This window comes from Oncorhynchus mykiss, chromosome 27, assembly GCF_013265735.2.
Source record: "Oncorhynchus mykiss isolate Arlee chromosome 27, USDA_OmykA_1.1, whole genome shotgun sequence".
NCBI classification, from domain to species: domain Eukaryota; kingdom Metazoa; phylum Chordata; class Actinopteri; order Salmoniformes; family Salmonidae; genus Oncorhynchus; species Oncorhynchus mykiss.
In genome coordinates, this window is record NC_048591.1 from 25,707,625 (window position 1) to 25,726,898 (window position 19,274).

The 19,274-nt window shown below is 45.4% G+C and overlaps 1 protein-coding gene across 9 annotated transcripts in view; it reads left to right on the plus strand.

The window, feature by feature from the left end:
- The window catches only part of LOC110507857 (Friend leukemia integration 1 transcription factor), a 38,912-nt gene extending 20,084 nt beyond the window's left edge, over positions 1-18,828 (plus strand). For 8 of the 9 annotated variants that reach the window (XM_036965052.1, XM_021588229.2, XM_021588228.2 and 5 more), the window contains 4 exons: positions 15,265-15,324; positions 15,835-15,894; positions 16,030-16,077; positions 16,330-18,828. In XM_036965052.1, the coding sequence (XP_036820947.1) occupies positions 15,265-15,324; positions 15,835-15,894; positions 16,030-16,077; positions 16,330-16,856 (695 nt within the window). In that variant the 3' untranslated portion in view covers positions 16,857-18,828. The remainder of the gene's footprint in view (positions 1-15,264; positions 15,325-15,834; positions 15,895-16,029; positions 16,078-16,329) is intronic. The other variant, XM_021588231.1, reaches the window with a different exon arrangement.
- Positions 18,829-19,274: the final 446 nt, after the last annotated feature.

A 19,274-nucleotide genomic window follows, 5' to 3' on the forward strand; every position in this document is an offset into this window, starting at 1 on the left:
AAGTGAGTGCCACCTCAGAATGGAAGGGAATTAGCAAGACAAAAGGCACGCCGTGGCTAACCTCACTATCCACAGGAGGAGATAAAGCAGGATAGGGTGGGGGGCTCAGGGAGATAGAACGACTAAGGTCATTTTTGTGGAGGGGTGTATTTAAAGGACAGGTGGTTCAGCCACAATGCAAACAGAGAGGAGGAGACAGAAAGGGAGATGAGTTGTTTTTGTTTTCACAACTTTGACTCAATCAAGGAGGGAACATGTGGTGGTGGGGAGGAAATGTTTTAGAGGGGATTTGTATTTGTGTGGGTTTGGGAGCAGTCTAGGTCACTGTTCAGTGTTTTAATGTGTAGATTAGCATTCTGTGTTTGGTGTTTATGAGGCTTGTTCATTCTTTCCGATCAGGTCGCTGGAAGACAGTTTTTTTGCAGACAGCTAAAATGTGAACTTATTGTCCCTAAAAACCTCTGAATATATTTCAAAAACCCATAACAGTCTAAGCCATGTCTGGGGGGGGGGGGGGGTTCTACTAAGCTATATGGAATTGGTCATACCAAGGATCATGTGGCTATTTGATTTTGAATTGGAATACCCCTTGAAGTATAAAAAAAAGCCCATACAAATGCATTGAACAACAGATTCACAACAGACAGTCCCAAACTAAAAATCTAAAGGACGTTTGTTCTGAAGTGTGCGTCCTATATCTGAGAGATATAACCCCTGATTCTTGCAACTAAACAGTCTCCATATAGACTTCCATACATTTTTTCAACTGGCACCGGGGGACCTTCAGATGAGTTTTGTGAGGCCTGTGGACGTACTAGAGCAAAGCAACCCACATGTACTGTAGGTGTTCGTGAGAGTCATAATGAGTAAGGATAACTTGGCTATGTACACAGGGTACCAGTACTGAGTGGATGTGCAGGGGTGTGAGGTAATTGAGGCAGATATGTTCATACTGTACAACTGGGAATAAAGTGACAGATAGTAAACAGTAGCAGCAGCGTATGATGAGTCAAAAAAGTTAGTTAAAAAGGTAAAAATGCAGGTAGTCTAGGTAACTATTTGGTTAACTATTTAATGAACTATTTAGCTGTCTTATGGTTTGGGGGTAGGAGCTGTTCAGGGTCCTGTTGGTTCCAGACATGGTGAGTCAGACCCACCTAAGCCTATATTAGTGTCTGTGAAATGAGGTACATATCCTTTACATGTGGACTGTGAAGTCACCACCACATACAGTACACTAGAACAGGCTGCAATAACAGTGATATCCTGGCTCACAGGAAAAGGGTGTATCTAGGTAGGGGGAGAGGAAGAGACAAATAAATGTTTAACACACCCCTCCAGTCCACCGCTGAGCTACACTGTTCTGTTCCCTCTAGTCCACCGCTGAGCTACACTGTTCTATTCCACCGCTGAGCTACACTGTTCTATTCCCTCTAGTCCACCGCTGAGCTACACTGTTCTGTTCCCTCTAGTCCACCGCTGAGCTACTGTTCTATTCCCTCTAGTCCACCGCTGAGCTACACTGTTCTATTCCCTCTAGTCCACCGCTGAGCTACACTGTTCTATTCCCTCTAGTCCCCCGCTGAGCTACACTGTTCTATTCCACCGCTGAGCTACACTGTTCAATTCCCTCTAGTCCACCGCTGAGCTACACTGTTCTGTTCCCTCTAGTCCACCGCTGAGCTACACTGTTCTATTCCCTCTAGTCCACCGCTGAGCTACACTGTTCTGTTCCCTCTAGTCCACCGCTGAGCTACACTGTTCTGTTCCCTCTAGTCCACCGCTGAGCTACACTGTTCTATTCCACCGCTGAGCTACACTGTTCTATTCCCTCTAGTCCACCGCTGAGCTACACTGTTCTGTTCCCTCTAGTCCACCGCTGAGCTACACTGTTCTATTCCACCGCTGAGCTACACAGTTCTATTCCCTCTAGTCCACCGCTGAGCTACACTGTTCTGTTCCCTGTAGTCCACCGCTGAGCTACACTGTTCTATTCCACCGCTGAGCTACACTGTTCTGTTCCCTCTAGTCCACTGCTGAGCTACACTGTTCTGTTCCCTCTAGTCTACCACTGAGATACACTGTTCTGTTCCCTCTAGTTCACTGCTGGGCAACACTGTTCTGTTCCCTCTAGTCCACTGCTGAGCTACACTGTTCTGTTCCCTCTAGTCCACCGCTGAGCTACACTGTTCTGTTCCCTCTAGTCCCCCGCTGAGCTACACTGTTCTATTCTCTCTAGTCAACCGCTGAGCTACACTGTTCTGTTCCCTCTAGTCCACCGCTAAGCTACACTCTTCTATTCCCTCTAGTCCACCACTGAGCTACACTGTTCTATTCCCTCTAGTCCACCGCTGAGCTACACTGTTCTGTTCCCTCTAGTCCACCGCTGAGCTACACTGTTCTATTCCCTCTAGTCCACCGCTGAGCTACACTGTTCTATTCCACCGCTGAGCTACACTGTTCTGTTCCCTCTAGTCCACTGCTGAGCTACACTGTTCTGTTCCCTCTAGTCCACCGCTGAGCTACACTGTTCTGTTCCCTCTAGTCCCCCGCTGAGCTACACTGTTCTATTCTCTCTAGTCAACCGCTGAGCTACACTGTTCTGTTCCCTCTAGTCCACCGCTAAGCTACACTGTTCTATTCCCTCTAGTCCACTGCTGAGCTACACTGTTCTGTTCCCTCTAGTCCACCGCTAAGCTACACTCTTCTATTCCCTCTAGTCCACCACTGAGCTACACTGTTCTATTCCCTCTAGTCCACCGCTGAGCTACACTGTTCTGTTCCCTCTAGTCCACCGCTGAGCTACACTGTTCTATTCCCTCTAGTCCACCGCTGAGCTACACTGTTCTGTTCCCTCTAGTCCACCGCTGAGCTACACTGTTCTATTCCCTCTAGTCCACCGCTGAGCTACACTGTTCTATTCCACCGCTGAGCTACACTGTTCTATTCCCTCTAGTCCACCGCTGAGCTACACTGTTCTGTTCCCTCTAGTCCACCGCTGAGCTACTGTTCTATTCCCTCTAGTCCACCGCTGAGCTACACTGTTCTATTCCCTCTAGTCCACCGCTGAGCTACACTGTTCTATTCCCTCTAGTCCCCCGCTGAGCTACACTGTTCTATTCCACCGCTGAGCTACACTGTTCAATTCCCTCTAGTCCACCGCTGAGCTACACTGTTCTGTTCCCTCTAGTCCACCGCTGAGCTACACTGTTCTATTCCCTCTAGTCCACCGCTGAGCTACACTGTTCTGTTCCCTCTAGTCCACCGCTGAGCTACACTGTTCTGTTCCCTCTAGTCCACCGCTGAGCTACACTGTTCTATTCCACCGCTGAGCTACACTGTTCTATTCCCTCTAGTCCACCGCTGAGCTACACTGTTCTGTTCCCTCTAGTCCACCGCTGAGCTACACTGTTCTATTCCACCGCTGAGCTACACAGTTCTATTCCCTCTAGTCCACCGCTGAGCTACACTGTTCTGTTCCCTGTAGTCCACCGCTGAGCTACACTGTTCTATTCCACCGCTGAGCTACACTGTTCTGTTCCCTCTAGTCCACTGCTGAGCTACACTGTTCTGTTCCCTCTAGTCTACCACTGAGATACACTGTTCTGTTCCCTCTAGTTCACTGCTGGGCAACACTGTTCTGTTCCCTCTAGTCCACTGCTGAGCTACACTGTTCTGTTCCCTCTAGTCCACCGCTGAGCTACACTGTTCTGTTCCCTCTAGTCCCCCGCTGAGCTACACTGTTCTATTCTCTCTAGTCAACCGCTGAGCTACACTGTTCTGTTCCCTCTAGTCCACCGCTAAGCTACACTCTTCTATTCCCTCTAGTCCACCACTGAGCTACACTGTTCTATTCCCTCTAGTCCACCGCTGAGCTACACTGTTCTGTTCCCTCTAGTCCACCGCTGAGCTACACTGTTCTATTCCCTCTAGTCCACCGCTGAGCTACACTGTTCTATTCCACCGCTGAGCTACACTGTTCTGTTCCCTCTAGTCCACTGCTGAGCTACACTGTTCTGTTCCCTCTAGTCCACCGCTGAGCTACACTGTTCTGTTCCCTCTAGTCCCCCGCTGAGCTACACTGTTCTATTCTCTCTAGTCAACCGCTGAGCTACACTGTTCTGTTCCCTCTAGTCCACCGCTAAGCTACACTGTTCTATTCCCTCTAGTCCACTGCTGAGCTACACTGTTCTGTTCCCTCTAGTCCACCGCTAAGCTACACTCTTCTATTCCCTCTAGTCCACCACTGAGCTACACTGTTCTATTCCCTCTAGTCCACCGCTGAGCTACACTGTTCTGTTCCCTCTAGTCCACCGCTGAGCTACACTGTTCTATTCCCTCTAGTCCACCGCTGAGCTACACTGTTCTGTTCCCTCTAGTCCACCGCTGAGCTACACTGTTCTATTCCCTCTAGTCCACCGCTGAGCTACACTGTTCTATTCCACCGCTGAGCTACACTGTTCTATTCCCTCTAGTCCACCGCTGAGCTACACTGTTCTATTCCCTCTAGTCCACCACTGTGCTACACTGTTCTGTTCTCTCTAGTCCACCGCTGAGCTACTGTTCTATTCCCTCTAGTCCACCACTGTGCTACACTGTTCTGTTCTCTCTAGTCCACCGCTGAGCTACACTGTTCTATTCCCTCTAGTCCACCGCTGAGCTACACTGTTCTGTTCCCTCTAGTCTACCACTGAGATACACTGTTCTGTTCCCTCTAGTCCACTGCTGAGCAACACTGTTCTGTTCCCTCTAGTCCACTGCTGAGCTACACTGTTCTGTTCCCTCTAGTCCCCCGCTGAGCTACACTGTTCTATTCTCTCTAGTCAACCGCTGAGCTACACTGTTCTGTTCCCTCTAGTCCACCGCTAAGCTACACTGTTCTATTCCCTCTAGTCCACTGCTGAGCTACACTGTTCTGTTCCCTCTAGTCCACCGCTAAGCTACACTCTTCTATTCCCTCTAGTCCACCACTGAGCTACACTGTTCTATTCCCTCTAGTCCACCGCTGAGCTACACTGTTCTGTTCCCTCTAGTCCACCGCTGAGCTACACTGTTCTATTCCCTCTAGTCCACCGCTGAGCTACACTGTTCTGTTCCCTCTAGTCCACCGCTGAGCTACACTGTTCTATTCCACCGCTGAGCTACACTGTTCTATTCCCTCTAGTCCACCGCTGAGCTACACTGTTCTGTTCCCTCTAGTCCACCGCTGAGCTACACTGTTCTATTCTCTCTAGTCCACCGCTGAGCTACACTGTTCTGTTCCCTCTAGTCCACTGCTGAGCTACACTGTTCTATTCCCTCTAGTCCACCACTGTGCTACACTGTTCTGTTCTCTCTAGTCCACCGCTGAGCTACACTGTTCTATTCCCTCTAGTCCACCGCTGAGCTACACTGTTCTGTTCCCTCTAGTCCACCGCTGAGCTACACTGTTCTATTCCACCGCTGAGCTACACTGTTCTGTTCCCTCTAGTCCACTGCTGAGCTACACTGTTCTGTTCCATCTAGTCTACCACTGAGATACACTGTTCTGTTCCCTCTAGTCCACTGCTGAGCAACACTGTTCTGTTCCCTCTAGTCCACTGCTGAGCTACACTGTTCTGTTCCCTCTAGTCCACCGCTGAGCTACACTGTTCTGTTCCCTCTAGTCCCCCGCTGAGCTACACTGTTCTATTCTCTCTAGTCAACCGCTGAGCTACACTGTTCTGTTCCCTCTAGTCCACCGCTAAGCTACACTGTTCTATTCCCTCTAGTCCACTGCTGAGCTACACTGTTCTGTTCCCTCTAGTCCACCGCTAAGCTACACTCTTCTATTCCCTCTAGTCCACCACTGAGCTACACTGTTCTATTCCCTCTAGTCCACCGCTGAGCTACACTGTTCTGTTCCCTCTAGTCCACCGCTGAGCTACACTGTTCTATTCCCTCTAGTCCACCGCTGAGCTACACTGTTCTATTCCACCGCTGAGCTACACTGTTCTGTTCCCTCTAGTCCACTGCTGAGCTACACTGTTCTGTTCCCTCTAGTCTACCACTGAGATACACTGTTCTGTTCCCTCTAGTCCACTGCTGAGCAACACTGTTCTGTTCCCTCTAGTCCACTGCTGAGCTACACTGTTCTGTTCCCTCTAGTCCACCGCTGAGCTACACTGTTCTGTTCCCTCTAGTCCACCGCTAAGCTACACTCTTCTATTCCCTCTAGTCCACCACTGAGCTACACTGTTCTATTCCCTCTAGTCCACCGCTGAGCTACACTGTTCTGTTCCCTCTAGTCCACCGCTGAGCTACACTGTTCTATTCCCTCTAGTCCACCGCTGAGCTACACTGTTCTATTCCACCGCTGAGCTACACTGTTCTGTTCCCTCTAGTCCACTGCTGAGCTACACTGTTCTGTTCCCTCTAGTCTACCACTGAGATACACTGTTCTGTTCCCTCTAGTCCACTGCTGAGCAACACTGTTCTGTTCCCTCTAGTCCACTGCTGAGCTACACTGTTCTGTTCCCTCTAGTCCACCGCTGAGCTACACTGTTCTGTTCCCTCTAGTCCCCCGCTGAGCTACACTGTTCTATTCTCTCTAGTCAACCGCTGAGCTACACTGTTCTGTTCCCTCTAGTCCACCGCTAAGCTACACTGTTCTATTCCCTCTAGTCCACTGCTGAGCTACACTGTTCTGTTCCCTCTAGTCCACCGCTAAGCTACACTCTTCTATTCCCTCTAGTCCACCACTGAGCTACACTGTTCTATTCCCTCTAGTCCACCGCTGAGCTACACTGTTCTGTTCCCTCTAGTCCACCGCTGAGCTACACTGTTCTATTCCCTCTAGTCCACCGCTGAGCTACACTGTTCTGTTCCCTCTAGTCCACAGCTGAGCTACACTGTTCTATTCCACCGCTGAGCTACACTGTTCTATTCCCTCTAGTCCACCGCTGAGCTACACTGTTCTGTTCCCTCTAGTCCACCGCTGAGCTACACTGTTCTATTCTCTCTAGTCCACCGCTGAGCTACACTGTTCTGTTCCCTCTAGTCCACTGCTGAGCTACACTGTTCTATTCCCTTTAGTCCACCACTGTGCTACACTGTTCTGTTCTCTCTAGTCCACCGCTGAGCTACTGTTCTATTCCCTCTAGTCCACCACTGTGCTACACTGTTCTGTTCTCTCTAGTCCACCGCTGAGCTACACTGTTCTGTTCCCTCTAGTCCACCGCTAAGCTACACTCTTCTATTCCCTCTAGTCCACCGCTGAGCTACACTGTTCTATTCCCTCTAGTCCACCGCTGAGCTACACTGTTCTATTCCCTCCCGTCCGCCGCTGTGCTACACTGTTCTGTTCTCTCTAGTCCACCGCTGAGCTACTGTTCTATTCCCTCTAGTCCACCGCTGATCTACACTGTTCTATTCCACCACTGAGCTACAGTGTTCTGTTCCACTGCTGAGCTACACTGTTCTATTCCACCACTGAGCTACAGTGTTCTGTTCCACTGCTGAGCTACACTGTGCTATTCCACCACTGAGCTACAGTGTTCTGTTCCACTGCTGAGCTACTCTGTTCTATTCCACTGCTGAGCTACACTGTTCTATTCCCTCTAGTCCACTGCTGAGCTACACTGTTCTGTTCCCTCTAGTCCACCGCTAAGCTACACTCTTCTATTCCCTCTAGTCCACCACTGAGCTACACTGTTCTATTCCCTCTAGTCCACCGCTGAGCTACACTGTTCTGTTCCCTCTAGTCCACCGCTGAGCTACACTGTTCTATTCCCTCTAGTCCACCGCTGAGCTACACTGTTCTATTCCACCGCTGAGCTACACTGTTCTGTTCCCTCTAGTCCACTGCTGAGCTACACTGTTCTGTTCCCTCTAGTCTACCACTGAGATACACTGTTCTGTTCCCTCTAGTCCACTGCTGAGCAACACTGTTCTGTTCCCTCTAGTCCACTGCTGAGCTACACTGTTCTGTTCCCTCTAGTCCACCGCTGAGCTACACTGTTCTGTTCCCTCTAGTCCCCCGCTGAGCTACACTGTTCTATTCTCTCTAGTCAACCGCTGAGCTACACTGTTCTGTTCCCTCTAGTCCACCGCTAAGCTACACTGTTCTATTCCCTCTAGTCCACCGCTGAGCTACACTGTTCTGTTCCCTCTAGTCCACCGCTAAGCTACACTCTTCTATTCCCTCTAGTCCACCACTGAGCTACACTGTTCTATTCCCTCTAGTCCACCGCTGAGCTACACTGTTCTGTTCCCTCTAGTCCACCGCTGAGCTACACTGTTCTATTCCCTCTAGTCCACCGCTGAGCTACACTGTTCTATTCCACCGCTGAGCTACACTGTTCTGTTCCCTCTAGTCCACTGCTGAGCTACACTGTTCTGTTCCCTCTAGTCTACCACTGAGATACACTGTTCTGTTCCCTCTAGTCCACTGCTGAGCAACACTGTTCTGTTCCCTCTAGTCCACTGCTGAGCTACACTGTTCTGTTCCCTCTAGTCCACCGCTGAGCTACACTGTTCTGTTCCCTCTAGTCCCCCGCTGAGCTACACTGTTCTATTCTCTCTAGTCAACCGCTGAGCTACACTGTTCTGTTCCCTCTAGTCCACCGCTAAGCTACACTGTTCTATTCCCTCTAGTCCACTGCTGAGCTACACTGTTCTGTTCCCTCTAGTCCACCGCTAAGCTACACTCTTCTATTCCCTCTAGTCCACCACTGAGCTACACTGTTCTATTCCCTCTAGTCCACCGCTGAGCTACACTGTTCTGTTCCCTCTAGTCCACCGCTGAGCTACACTGTTCTATTCCCTCTAGTCCACCGCTGAGCTACACTGTTCTGTTCCCTCTAGTCCACCGCTGAGCTACACTGTTCTATTCCACCGCTGAGCTACACTGTTCTATTCCCTCTAGTCCACTGCTGAGCTACACTGTTCTGTTCCCTCTAGTCCACCGCTGAGCTACACTGTTCTATTCTCTCTAGTCCACCGCTGAGCTACACTGTTCTGTTCCCTCTAGTCCACTGCTGAGCTACACTGTTCTATTCCCTCTAGTCCACCACTGTGCTACACTGTTCTGTTCTCTCTAGTCCACCGCTGAGCTACTGTTCTATTCCCTCTAGTCCACCACTGTGCTACACTGTTCTGTTCTCTCTAGTCCACCGCTGAGCTACACTGTTCTGTTCCCTCTAGTCCACCGCTAAGCTACACTCTTCTATTCCCTCTAGTCCACCGCTGAGCTACACTGTTCTATTCCCTCTAGTCCACCGCTGAGCTACACTGTTCTATTCCCTCCCGTCCGCCGCTGTGCTACACTGTTCTGTTCTCTCTAGTCCACCGCTGAGCTACTGTTCTATTCCCTCTAGTCCACCGCTGATCTACACTGTTCTATTCCACCACTGAGCTACAGTGTTCTGTTCCACTGCTGAGCTACACTGTTCTATTCCACCACTGAGCTACAGTGTTCTGTTCCACTGCTGAGCTACACTGTGCTATTCCACCACTGAGCTACAGTGTTCTGTTCCACTGCTGAGCTACTCTGTTCTATTCCACTGCTGAGCTACACTGTTCTATTCCCTCTAGTCCACCGCTGAGCTACACTGTTCTGTTCCCTCTAGTCCACCGCTGAGCTACACTGTTCTATTCCACCGCTGAGCTACACTGTTCTATTCCCTCTAGTCCACCGCTGAGCTACACTGTTCTATTCCCTCTAGTCCACCGCTGAGCTACACTGTTCTGTTCCCTCTAGTCCACCGCTGAGCTACACTGTTCTATTCCACCGCTGAGCTACACTGTTCTATTCCCTCTAGTCCACCGCTGAGCTACACTGTTCTGTTCCCTCTAGTCCACCGCTGAGCTACACTGTTCTATTCCCTCTAGTCCACCGCTGAGCTACACTGTTCTGTTCCCTCTAGTCCACTGCTAAGCTACACTGTTCTATTCCCTCTAGTCCACCGCTGAGCTACACTGTTCTATTTCACCGCTGAGCTACACTTTTCTCACCCTGGTTAATACCATCAGGCCAATGGGCATGCTCGATAAGAATTTCTTTCTAAAAATGATTTTATTTTGGGAGTTTTAGACAATAGACATAGACAAAAAACAATAGACATGCTCAATAAGATTCTGCAGTGTCACCTCTGCCCGATCCTTCCTGGTTTTCAGTGGCTGGTATTCTGAATGGCAGACCCAGCAGGTGAACTCCCCTCAACACCATTTCCCCAACACACAGAAGTGATTTCTATTATGGGCTACCATAGTAACAGTGCTCCTTTTGCTTCAAGAAATGCCAGCTTTGAGACGTTTATCAACTTTCTATCGCCAGATGTTCACAGTCATATTGCCTGTAGAAAAGGGTCACATACCATCTCAGCTCTCTCAGGGTATAGTAAGCACCATTATTCAGCAGGAGACCTCCAAATCTTTTCCAGACTGTCTGATGTAAAAAGCTAGATTATGAATAGTTAGCAAATAAAACATGGAATGCAGCAGCCATGAAAAGTGTGTGTGTTCATGTGCTTGCTTGCATGTGTGTTGAGCTAAAGGGTACAGGGAGATAGTTTGGAGATTCAGTGATTTACCACATGGCTCCTCAGTGTTCACAGAGAGGGAAGCTTTAGAGATTGATGGGCTATTCTTTGTCTTTTATCTTTCCCTCTATGGCCTCCCAAGTGGAGGACTGCTGATTTACATTGTTTGTACAGTATAGCCAGGTATACATACAGTACTCTATTCCATTGTATGTCCATTGTGTAAGCTAAAGATTGGCATCTGCCTCTTCCTCAAATATCTATTTCCTTTTCTCACACAGCTGGCTTTCAATAAAGCACCTGTATACAGTATAAAGAGCCATGCTCTGTCTGAGTTTGTGTCTTTGGCTGAGACTGTGGGTTAAAAGTGGTCCATGACTAGACTTCTCTCTCGCTGGTTCTCAGCCCTTGTTTTGAATAGCTGGTCTGCAAGTCTCCCAGGACGAGTGAGCGTTGCACCACACCCCAGCCCAGAGTGGAAACTGGCTCCACTCAGAGAGAGCCTGGAAAAAGAGGGAGAGGGACTCCAACGTGCCATACTTCTGGGGTGTCTGTTGAGTTTGCATGGCTGACTGTGTTCCTGACCTGCTGTGCTCATCTGGACTCTGGTCGTCCTTCCCTGTCTGTCTGCCTGGCTGCCCCCTCTCCTCTCCCCACCTCTCCTCTCTTCCTCTTGGCTCCTCATCTCTCCTCTCATCTCCTCTGCTGAATGGTGTCCCACTTACGTCTCATGTCCACCCCTGCCCCTCTGGTCTGACTCAGACCCTAATCGAATCAGGTATAGGAACTTCCCCACTGTCTATAGCGGTGAACCCTTAATATGAGGATATTGCAGGCATGTGACCCTCTCTCATGTCAAAAGGCTACGTAGTGGAGCCGAGCATAGTCTATCCAATCACATCCTCCACTCTTTATCAGACAGTAGCGGGATACAACGCCATTGTTTTCTTTTCACATTCCAATGTTGTGTTTCGTCTGCCTGGGTCTCTTGGTTCTCTCTCTCTCTCTCGCTCTCCCTCTCTCTCTCTCTCTCTCTCTCTCTCTCTCTCACCCCCTTCTGTTTGTGACACTTCTGTTGGAAGGAGGTAGCCCCTGTATGTTTTTTTTCACAGGGGGGGAGGAGGGGGGGGGGGCAGTAAAACAAAGAGAGGTTGTCTGCAGGCGAGGCAGGCAGGAAACACAACTCTCTTAGGACTCTCCTCCAGTCGTTGCTCCTAGACTATCCCACAAGCCCACTGCAGCATGGACCTGACCGCCTCTGCTGAGACCCCGACTGTTATTTTCTCTCTCTCTCAATTCAATTAAGGGCTTTATTGGCATGGGAAACATGTGTTAACATTGCCAAAGCAAGTGAACTAGATAATAAACTAAAGTGAAATAAACAATAAAAATTAACAGTAAACATTACACACAGAAAGGTTCCAAAAGAACAAAGACATTACAAATGTCATATGATGTGCAAATAGTTAAATTACAAAAGGGAAAATAAATGAACATAAATATGGGTTGTATTTACATGTTGTTTGTTCTTCACTGGTTGCCCTTTTCTTGTGGCAACAGGTCACACATCTTGCTGCTGCGATGGCACACTGTGGTATTTCATCCAATACTTTTATAAAGCACAAACACACATGAGTACAAGGCAATACGTTTAAATAACATCCTGTGAAAGTGTTCCGAGATGTGATTGAATGCGAAATGTTTTCCAATTTTCATTGTAAATTTATAATTTATGAGAGACAATAAAACACTTTCTAGTTATATTGCCTTTTAGAAAGCCAGAGTGTTTTTTTCTATTACTGCTTTGAATCAAGTTTGTGGTGGAGAAGTACTCAACACTAAAGTGAACGTGCATTTTGATTTATTCAATGTTGGTTGAAGTAAACCAGTGGAAGGTCTGCATTTCCAAATGTTTGTTATATAAGAGCAGCATGCTTCTGACCAAAAGAGGGCAGTGTTGGATAATGTTTAGAGAGGTCATGACATGGATCTCAACCAGTTCTAGATGAGTCAGAGGGAGCCACATTAGTAGGACATTATATCAGTTATATGTCATATTAGTAGTACATTATATCAGCTATATGTCATATTAGTAGGGCATTATATCAGCTATATGTCATATTAGTAGGGCATTATATCAGTTAAATGTAACATTAGTAGTACATTATATCAGTTATATGTAACATTAGTAGTACATTATATCAGCTATGTTTAATATTAGTAGGACATTATATCAGCTATATGTAACATTAGTAGTACATTATATCAGCTATATGTCATATTAGTAGGACATTATATCAGCTATATTTAACATTAGTAGTACATTATATCAGCTATATGTCATATTAGTAGTACATTATATCAGCTATATGTAACATTAGTAGGACATTATATCAGCTATATGTAACATTAGCAGTACATTATATCAGCTATATGTAACATTAGTAGGACATTATATCAGCTATATGTAACATTAGTAGTACATTATATCAGCTATATGTCATATTAGTAGGGCATTATATCAGTTATATGTAACATTAGTAGTACATTATATCAGTTATATGTAACATTAGTAGTACATTATATCAGCTATGTTTAATATTAGTAGGACATTATATCAGCTATATGTAACATTAGTAGTACATTATATCAGCTATATGTAACATTAGTAGTACATTATATCAGTTATATGTAACATTAGTAGTACATTATATCAGCTATATCATTATATCAGCTATATGTCATATTAGTAGTACATTATATCAGTTATATGTAACATTAGTAGTACATTATATCAGCTATATCATTATATCAGCTATATGTCATATTAGTAGGACATTATATCAGCTATATTTAATATTAGTAGTACATTATATCAGCTATATGTAACATTAGTAGGACATTATATCAGCTATATGTAACTTTAGTAGTACATTATATCAGCTATATGTCATATTAGTAGGACATTATATCAGCTATATCATTATATCAGCTATATGTCATATTAGTAGTACATTATATCAGCTATATGTAACATTAGTAGTACATTATATCAGCTATATGTCATATTAGTAGTACATTATATCAGTTATATGTAACATTAGTAGTACATTATATCAGCTATATGTCATATTAGTAGTACATTATATCAGTTATATGTAACATTAGTAGTACATTATATCAGCTATATGTAACATTAGTAGTACATTATATCAGTTATATGTAACATTAGTAATACATTATATCAGCTATATGTAACATTAGTAGTACATTATATCAGGTATATTTAACATTAGTAGTACATTATATCAGTTATATGTAACATTAGTAGGACATTATATCAGCTATATGTAACATTAGTAGTACATTATATCAGCTATATTTAACATTAGTAGTACATTATATCAGTTATATGTAACATTAGTAGGACATTATATCAGCTATATGTCATATTAGTAGGACATTACGTTGGTTAGGTGTGTGTCTTGCTTCACTGGCTATGTCCTCTTGTCTAGTGACTCTCTGCATGTGGTACAGTCTTAGCCGGTAACAAAGCTAACTGTCAGGGGTGCTACAGTCATTGCCAGTCAAATGAAGATTAAATTGATTCTACTTTCAATTTAGAATGTGCAGTACTGCTTTTGATGCCTTGATGGAGAAAATATACATCCTTTTTTATATCTGCACATGTCAAGGAGACTGATTACATCTGGTATCAATCCAGCTTCCCAGACCACATTCAGTCAGTTGTGAACCACGCAAACGTGGGGCAATTCTTTCCAACTCAGTTACTTTTGCAGCATTTTACAATCATCCATTTCTAGGATGTCTATCTGTCTGTTGTGTGTCTGTATGTGTGTATGTTCCCCTCCTGTTTGTGTGTCTGTATGTGTGTATGTTCTCCTCCTGTTTGTGTGTCTGTATGTGTGTAAGTTCCCCTCCTATATGTGTGTATGTTCCCCTCCTGTTTGTGTGTCTGTATGTGTGTATGTTCCCCTCCTGTTTGTGGTCACCATGGTGCAACCTGCTCATGAAACGGTCCTTTTATCGAAGACATCTTGTTGGTTCCTCTAGTTTTGAGACATAGTTGTATGCCAGATAAACCCACATTACCTGGGCCAGATATCCTGCTGCACATGGTTTCTCGGACAGGCTTGGATAGGCAGGCAAACCTTTTTATAGCCGGCTCTTGGCATCATTTCCCTGCCTTTTTTCTGTGACAATCTCGTTGCTCGTATAAAGCCAAGTTGTGTTCCTGAGATGGGTTTGCTTGCAGATGGGGAGGCAGAGAGCACAGTCAAGAACATACACAGCCACATATCGAAAAGAGCCACTACCCCTTTTAATTCAGGACTAGTGTATATTATGAGATGAGGTGGAGGGTTCCTGTCGTCGAGTTAGAATCAGTTTATTTCCCACTCGTGTATAGGCTGCTGGTTGTTTAGCAACAAAACCGATGTGTGCACAACTATGGGGCAAAACAGTCAGGGGTTGGTTTAGATTTTTGACAACATGTAAACTATTTTCACCTCCAATGTTTATTGGAAACATAAATACATGGCATCTTCTTGTAATTGTTGCTAGCTATCTGACGGTTCAGAATCATAACACCACACGGCCTTCTGCCTCATCGATGCTTATGCATCATTTTCGTGACGATGTCAGCCAACCCGTCTATAGGAGAAATAAATGAAATACTCCAATATTAAATGTTAGGAAGTGCAGTAAATTGACAAATCTCTCTCTCTCTCTCTCTGCTTCTCAGACCCATCATATGATGCTGTACGGCGGACTGGATGGTCGAACAACATGCACAATGGAAAAGGTGAACATACTCTTTACTTTACTGAGTCGCAGAAAGACTAACCACACAAGGAATTCATATATGGTCCTACCCATCATATTCTTTTTTTAACCTTTATTTAACTAGGCAAGTCAGTTAAGAACAAATTCTTATTAACAATGACGGCCTGGGTTAACTGCCTTGTTCAGGTGCAGAACGACAGATTTTGACCAAGGGGATTTGATCCACCAACCTTTCGGTTACAGGCCCAATACTCTAACCACTAGGCTACCTTCCGCCCCAAAGCTCAAAGTTTCATAGAGCAATTTGTGAGAGCCCACTCTCAACCCAAGCACGCAATGATTAAATCCTCAGTCGTCAAACCCTGAATTCTGGGAACTTTAAGCACTTACCCTAGCCACCAGTTACTGCCCTGTTTTCTTTGGAACGGGGCTGACGTGCCATTAAGATGTGTACCGTGGTTTATCCATGACCGCCCAACTGGCTTTCTTTCCTCCTGTTTCTTTCCCCTCCCAACCCCTCCCTCTTCAGGCTCGCCGGTGGTCACACAGAACGTGTCCAAGTCCACTGAACAGCCCAGACCTCAGCCAGGTAATGTATTTCACCCTGCTCATTCCTTCCATCATGTGTGTGCACTCCACCTAAGACAGTGGGTTACACCCATCTCATTGGGATGAGTGTCAACCTAATAGATGCAGACTAACAGACCTCTCTCTCTCTCCACAGATCCTTACCAGATCCTGGGGCCCACCAGCAGTCGACTGGCCAACCCAGGTAGGTACGAGAGAATGAATGAGACCAATCATATATTCAATGTAAACTACATTTCCCAACATACATTGCTTCATTATGTCCCCTGTGTATTGCTCTTTAATATTGACATTTTTATCTGCTGAGAATTGTTGGAATTCTACTTTATTGCAGTATTCAGGAAGTACATAATGAGTTATGGGTCTTTGATCAACTGGCTGTTAGGTGTTCAGTTATAGAACAGCTGTTGATTTGACCTGTGTGTGTCCTGGTCAGGTTCAGGACAGATCCAGCTGTGGCAGTTCCTGCTGGAGCTCCTGTCAGACAGCGCCAATGCCGGCTGCATCACCTGGGAGGGCACCAACGGAGAGTTCAAGATGACTGACCCTGACGAGGTGGCGAGGCGCTGGGGCGAGAGGAAGAGCAAGCCCAACATGAACTACGACAAACTGAGCCGCGCCTTGCGCTACTACTACGACAAGAACATCATGACCAAGGTGCACGGCAAGCGCTACGCCTACAAGTTTGACTTCCACGGCATCGCCCAGGCCCTGCAGCCCCACCCCACCGAGTCCTCCATGTACAAATACCCCTCGGACCTGGCATACGTGCCCTCCTACCATGCCCACCAGCAGAAGGTCAACTTCGTGTCCCCACACCCTCCCTCCATGCCCGTCACCTCTTCTAACTTCTTTGGACCCACCGCTCCATACTGGAGCTCCCCAGGGGGCATCTACCCCAACCACAGCGTCCCCCGCCACCCTAACTCCCACGTGCCCTCCCACCTGGGCAGTTACTACTAAACCCCACTGCATCGTGACATCTTCCCCCAACCTCCCCTCCTCTCCCCAAAACGAACCACACCAGGGCTGACCTGCACTCTCGCAAGGAAATTAAACTAAGACCGAGAGAAAGGGGGATTCTCCGCCTCCACCCAAAGTCTGCTCTTAACTTGCAAAATGAAGGACGCTAAATGAAGTATAAAAAAAAACTGGATGCTGTGATCCAAATGGAATACTACTTATTTACAAGACAATACTGTTTCCATGTTTGTTTTCTTTTGTTGATGTGCGTAACAGTGCGTCTGTGTTTTTTCTGCCTTTCTGTCCCCTGAAAGCTGCACCCATGGGCCAGTTCAGAGTGCCCCCAAAATCTGGACACGGTTACCCACACAGACGCAGCCTTATCAAGAGACCATAGAGGCTCTCATACCTACTATGTGCCTGATCACAGACATGGACCCATTCTCTATGGGACTCAATTTACATTTTTCTCATACAGTGAAACTCCTGCCTTGTTCCTCGTTTCCGTCTCTGGGGTCTCAGATCCACATCATGTCTGTCTGCCTGATGTTCTGTTATCAGTTTGTCAGTCCGTCTGCAACTCTTTATGTATGGAACTGTGTTCATCTAGAACTGTGGAGGTAGGGCTCCAAAGAAAAGGACTTCTCAGCACTGAATGAAAATGAAATATTGGCAACTGGAATATGCCATTGATTCACACTTAACTTATCCTCCAAACTGGAAGTAGGCGAGTTGGAGACCAGAGTTGGATGTGAAGCACTGTAGCTATGTTTTCAGGGGGCCACACACCAGTTAACTGTTGTTACAGTAACTATGTTTGTCCTCTTCAGCCATTGGTTCTTTCCATTCCAGGATATAAGTCATTATTAATGTGAATGCCCTCTGGTCCATGGAACACATCATCAATTTGACAATCACAGTTGTTTCTAGAAGAGCTACGTGTCTCACGGTGGTCTCTCCCTCTTCTGTCCAGGCCAGTCAAGTGTCGACACAGAGTGACTTACCACAGCACTATGTTGTGTCATGTCAACCCTCACCTAACTGTCTCTGTGCATTCATACAGCACTGCCATTTTAAAACGCGCATTTTCAGATGGTTAAAGTTTGTTGTATGAAAGAAACAAGTGTATTTAAACAGCTGAATCTGGACTTTTGTCTCAGTACTTCTTGAAAATAAATGGTTTACTAAATAAAGAACAAAACCAGTAAAGTAAGAAAGGATGAAAACAGAGAAATCCTCAGATTCGCGAACGCTGTGCGTTTGTCAGACATATTTTTTATTGTTTTGTGAAAATCGGTCAACTAGGCATTAAAGCAACTTACTGTATAAATTATGCAGAGTTATTTTCATATGTGACACAGTTTTAAAAAGTCAAGAGAATTAATACGAGTTGACCTCGGTCAAAAATGCAATTTTTTAAAAGTCCGTTACTGATATGTAGTATGTTCAACATTTTTAAACGTTTTATATCTGTACATTTGGGCAATACATTTTTACCTTTTTTATTTTTTACATTTTTTAAATTAGTGAACACAAGATTTGTTCTAGTTATTATCAAATACCACAAATGCCTGCTTGAATCATAATCCTATACTTATAGTCAATCTGTTATTCTGTATATACCATGATTATGGTTGCTTTTAATTCTAAAATAGGCCAACAACACTTTCCATGTCTCATACCATTAAGCCAACCACCCAGAAATTGGCAGCTTTTGTCTGTGCCTTTAAAATGGCCAGGTATATTATACAAATGAGTGCAGACACCCCTAATATTCACAGGAAGCATCTCTTGAAGCTCCATTGGTTTAGTGGTTTGAACTAAACAGAATTTGTTCAATTTAACATGAAGGTAATCATCAAAAATGTACCCTTTACGCCCACCTCTCATAAATAGTAATGTTCAATAAAAGGGAACTGTTACTTCATATATGCAATGTATTTTGGATATTAAATATATAAATATTATGTAATTTTGCAATTAACCATTTTATTATTGTTGTAATTCCTGAGATGTATTAAGTAATACCTTTTGAAATAGGATTTTTGGGGGGGACAAAATAAAAGTTTTTACTTCTGAACAGATTTACTTCTCTTGGTCCATTGTCTGCCAGAAAGTAGAATAGTGCTCTTTAGCTATTAGGCAAAGTTACAACATGAAATTCATGGTGTAGCTCTGTTTCAATCAATACTTAATCATCATTACTAGCCATTTCAACCGGACTATAACCCAATTTCATTCATTTTTAGATTTTCAGTGTTAAAAAAATTATTTGTGGAGAAAATACATTTCCTCTGGAGAAGAGAAACAGGAAATACTTTATGGGTTTCTCTGATGTTTAGAATAATGACACCAACCATCAACCCAGTTTCCTACAGTACCTGTTAGCTGGGGGGGGGGGGGGGGGGGGGGGTGTTA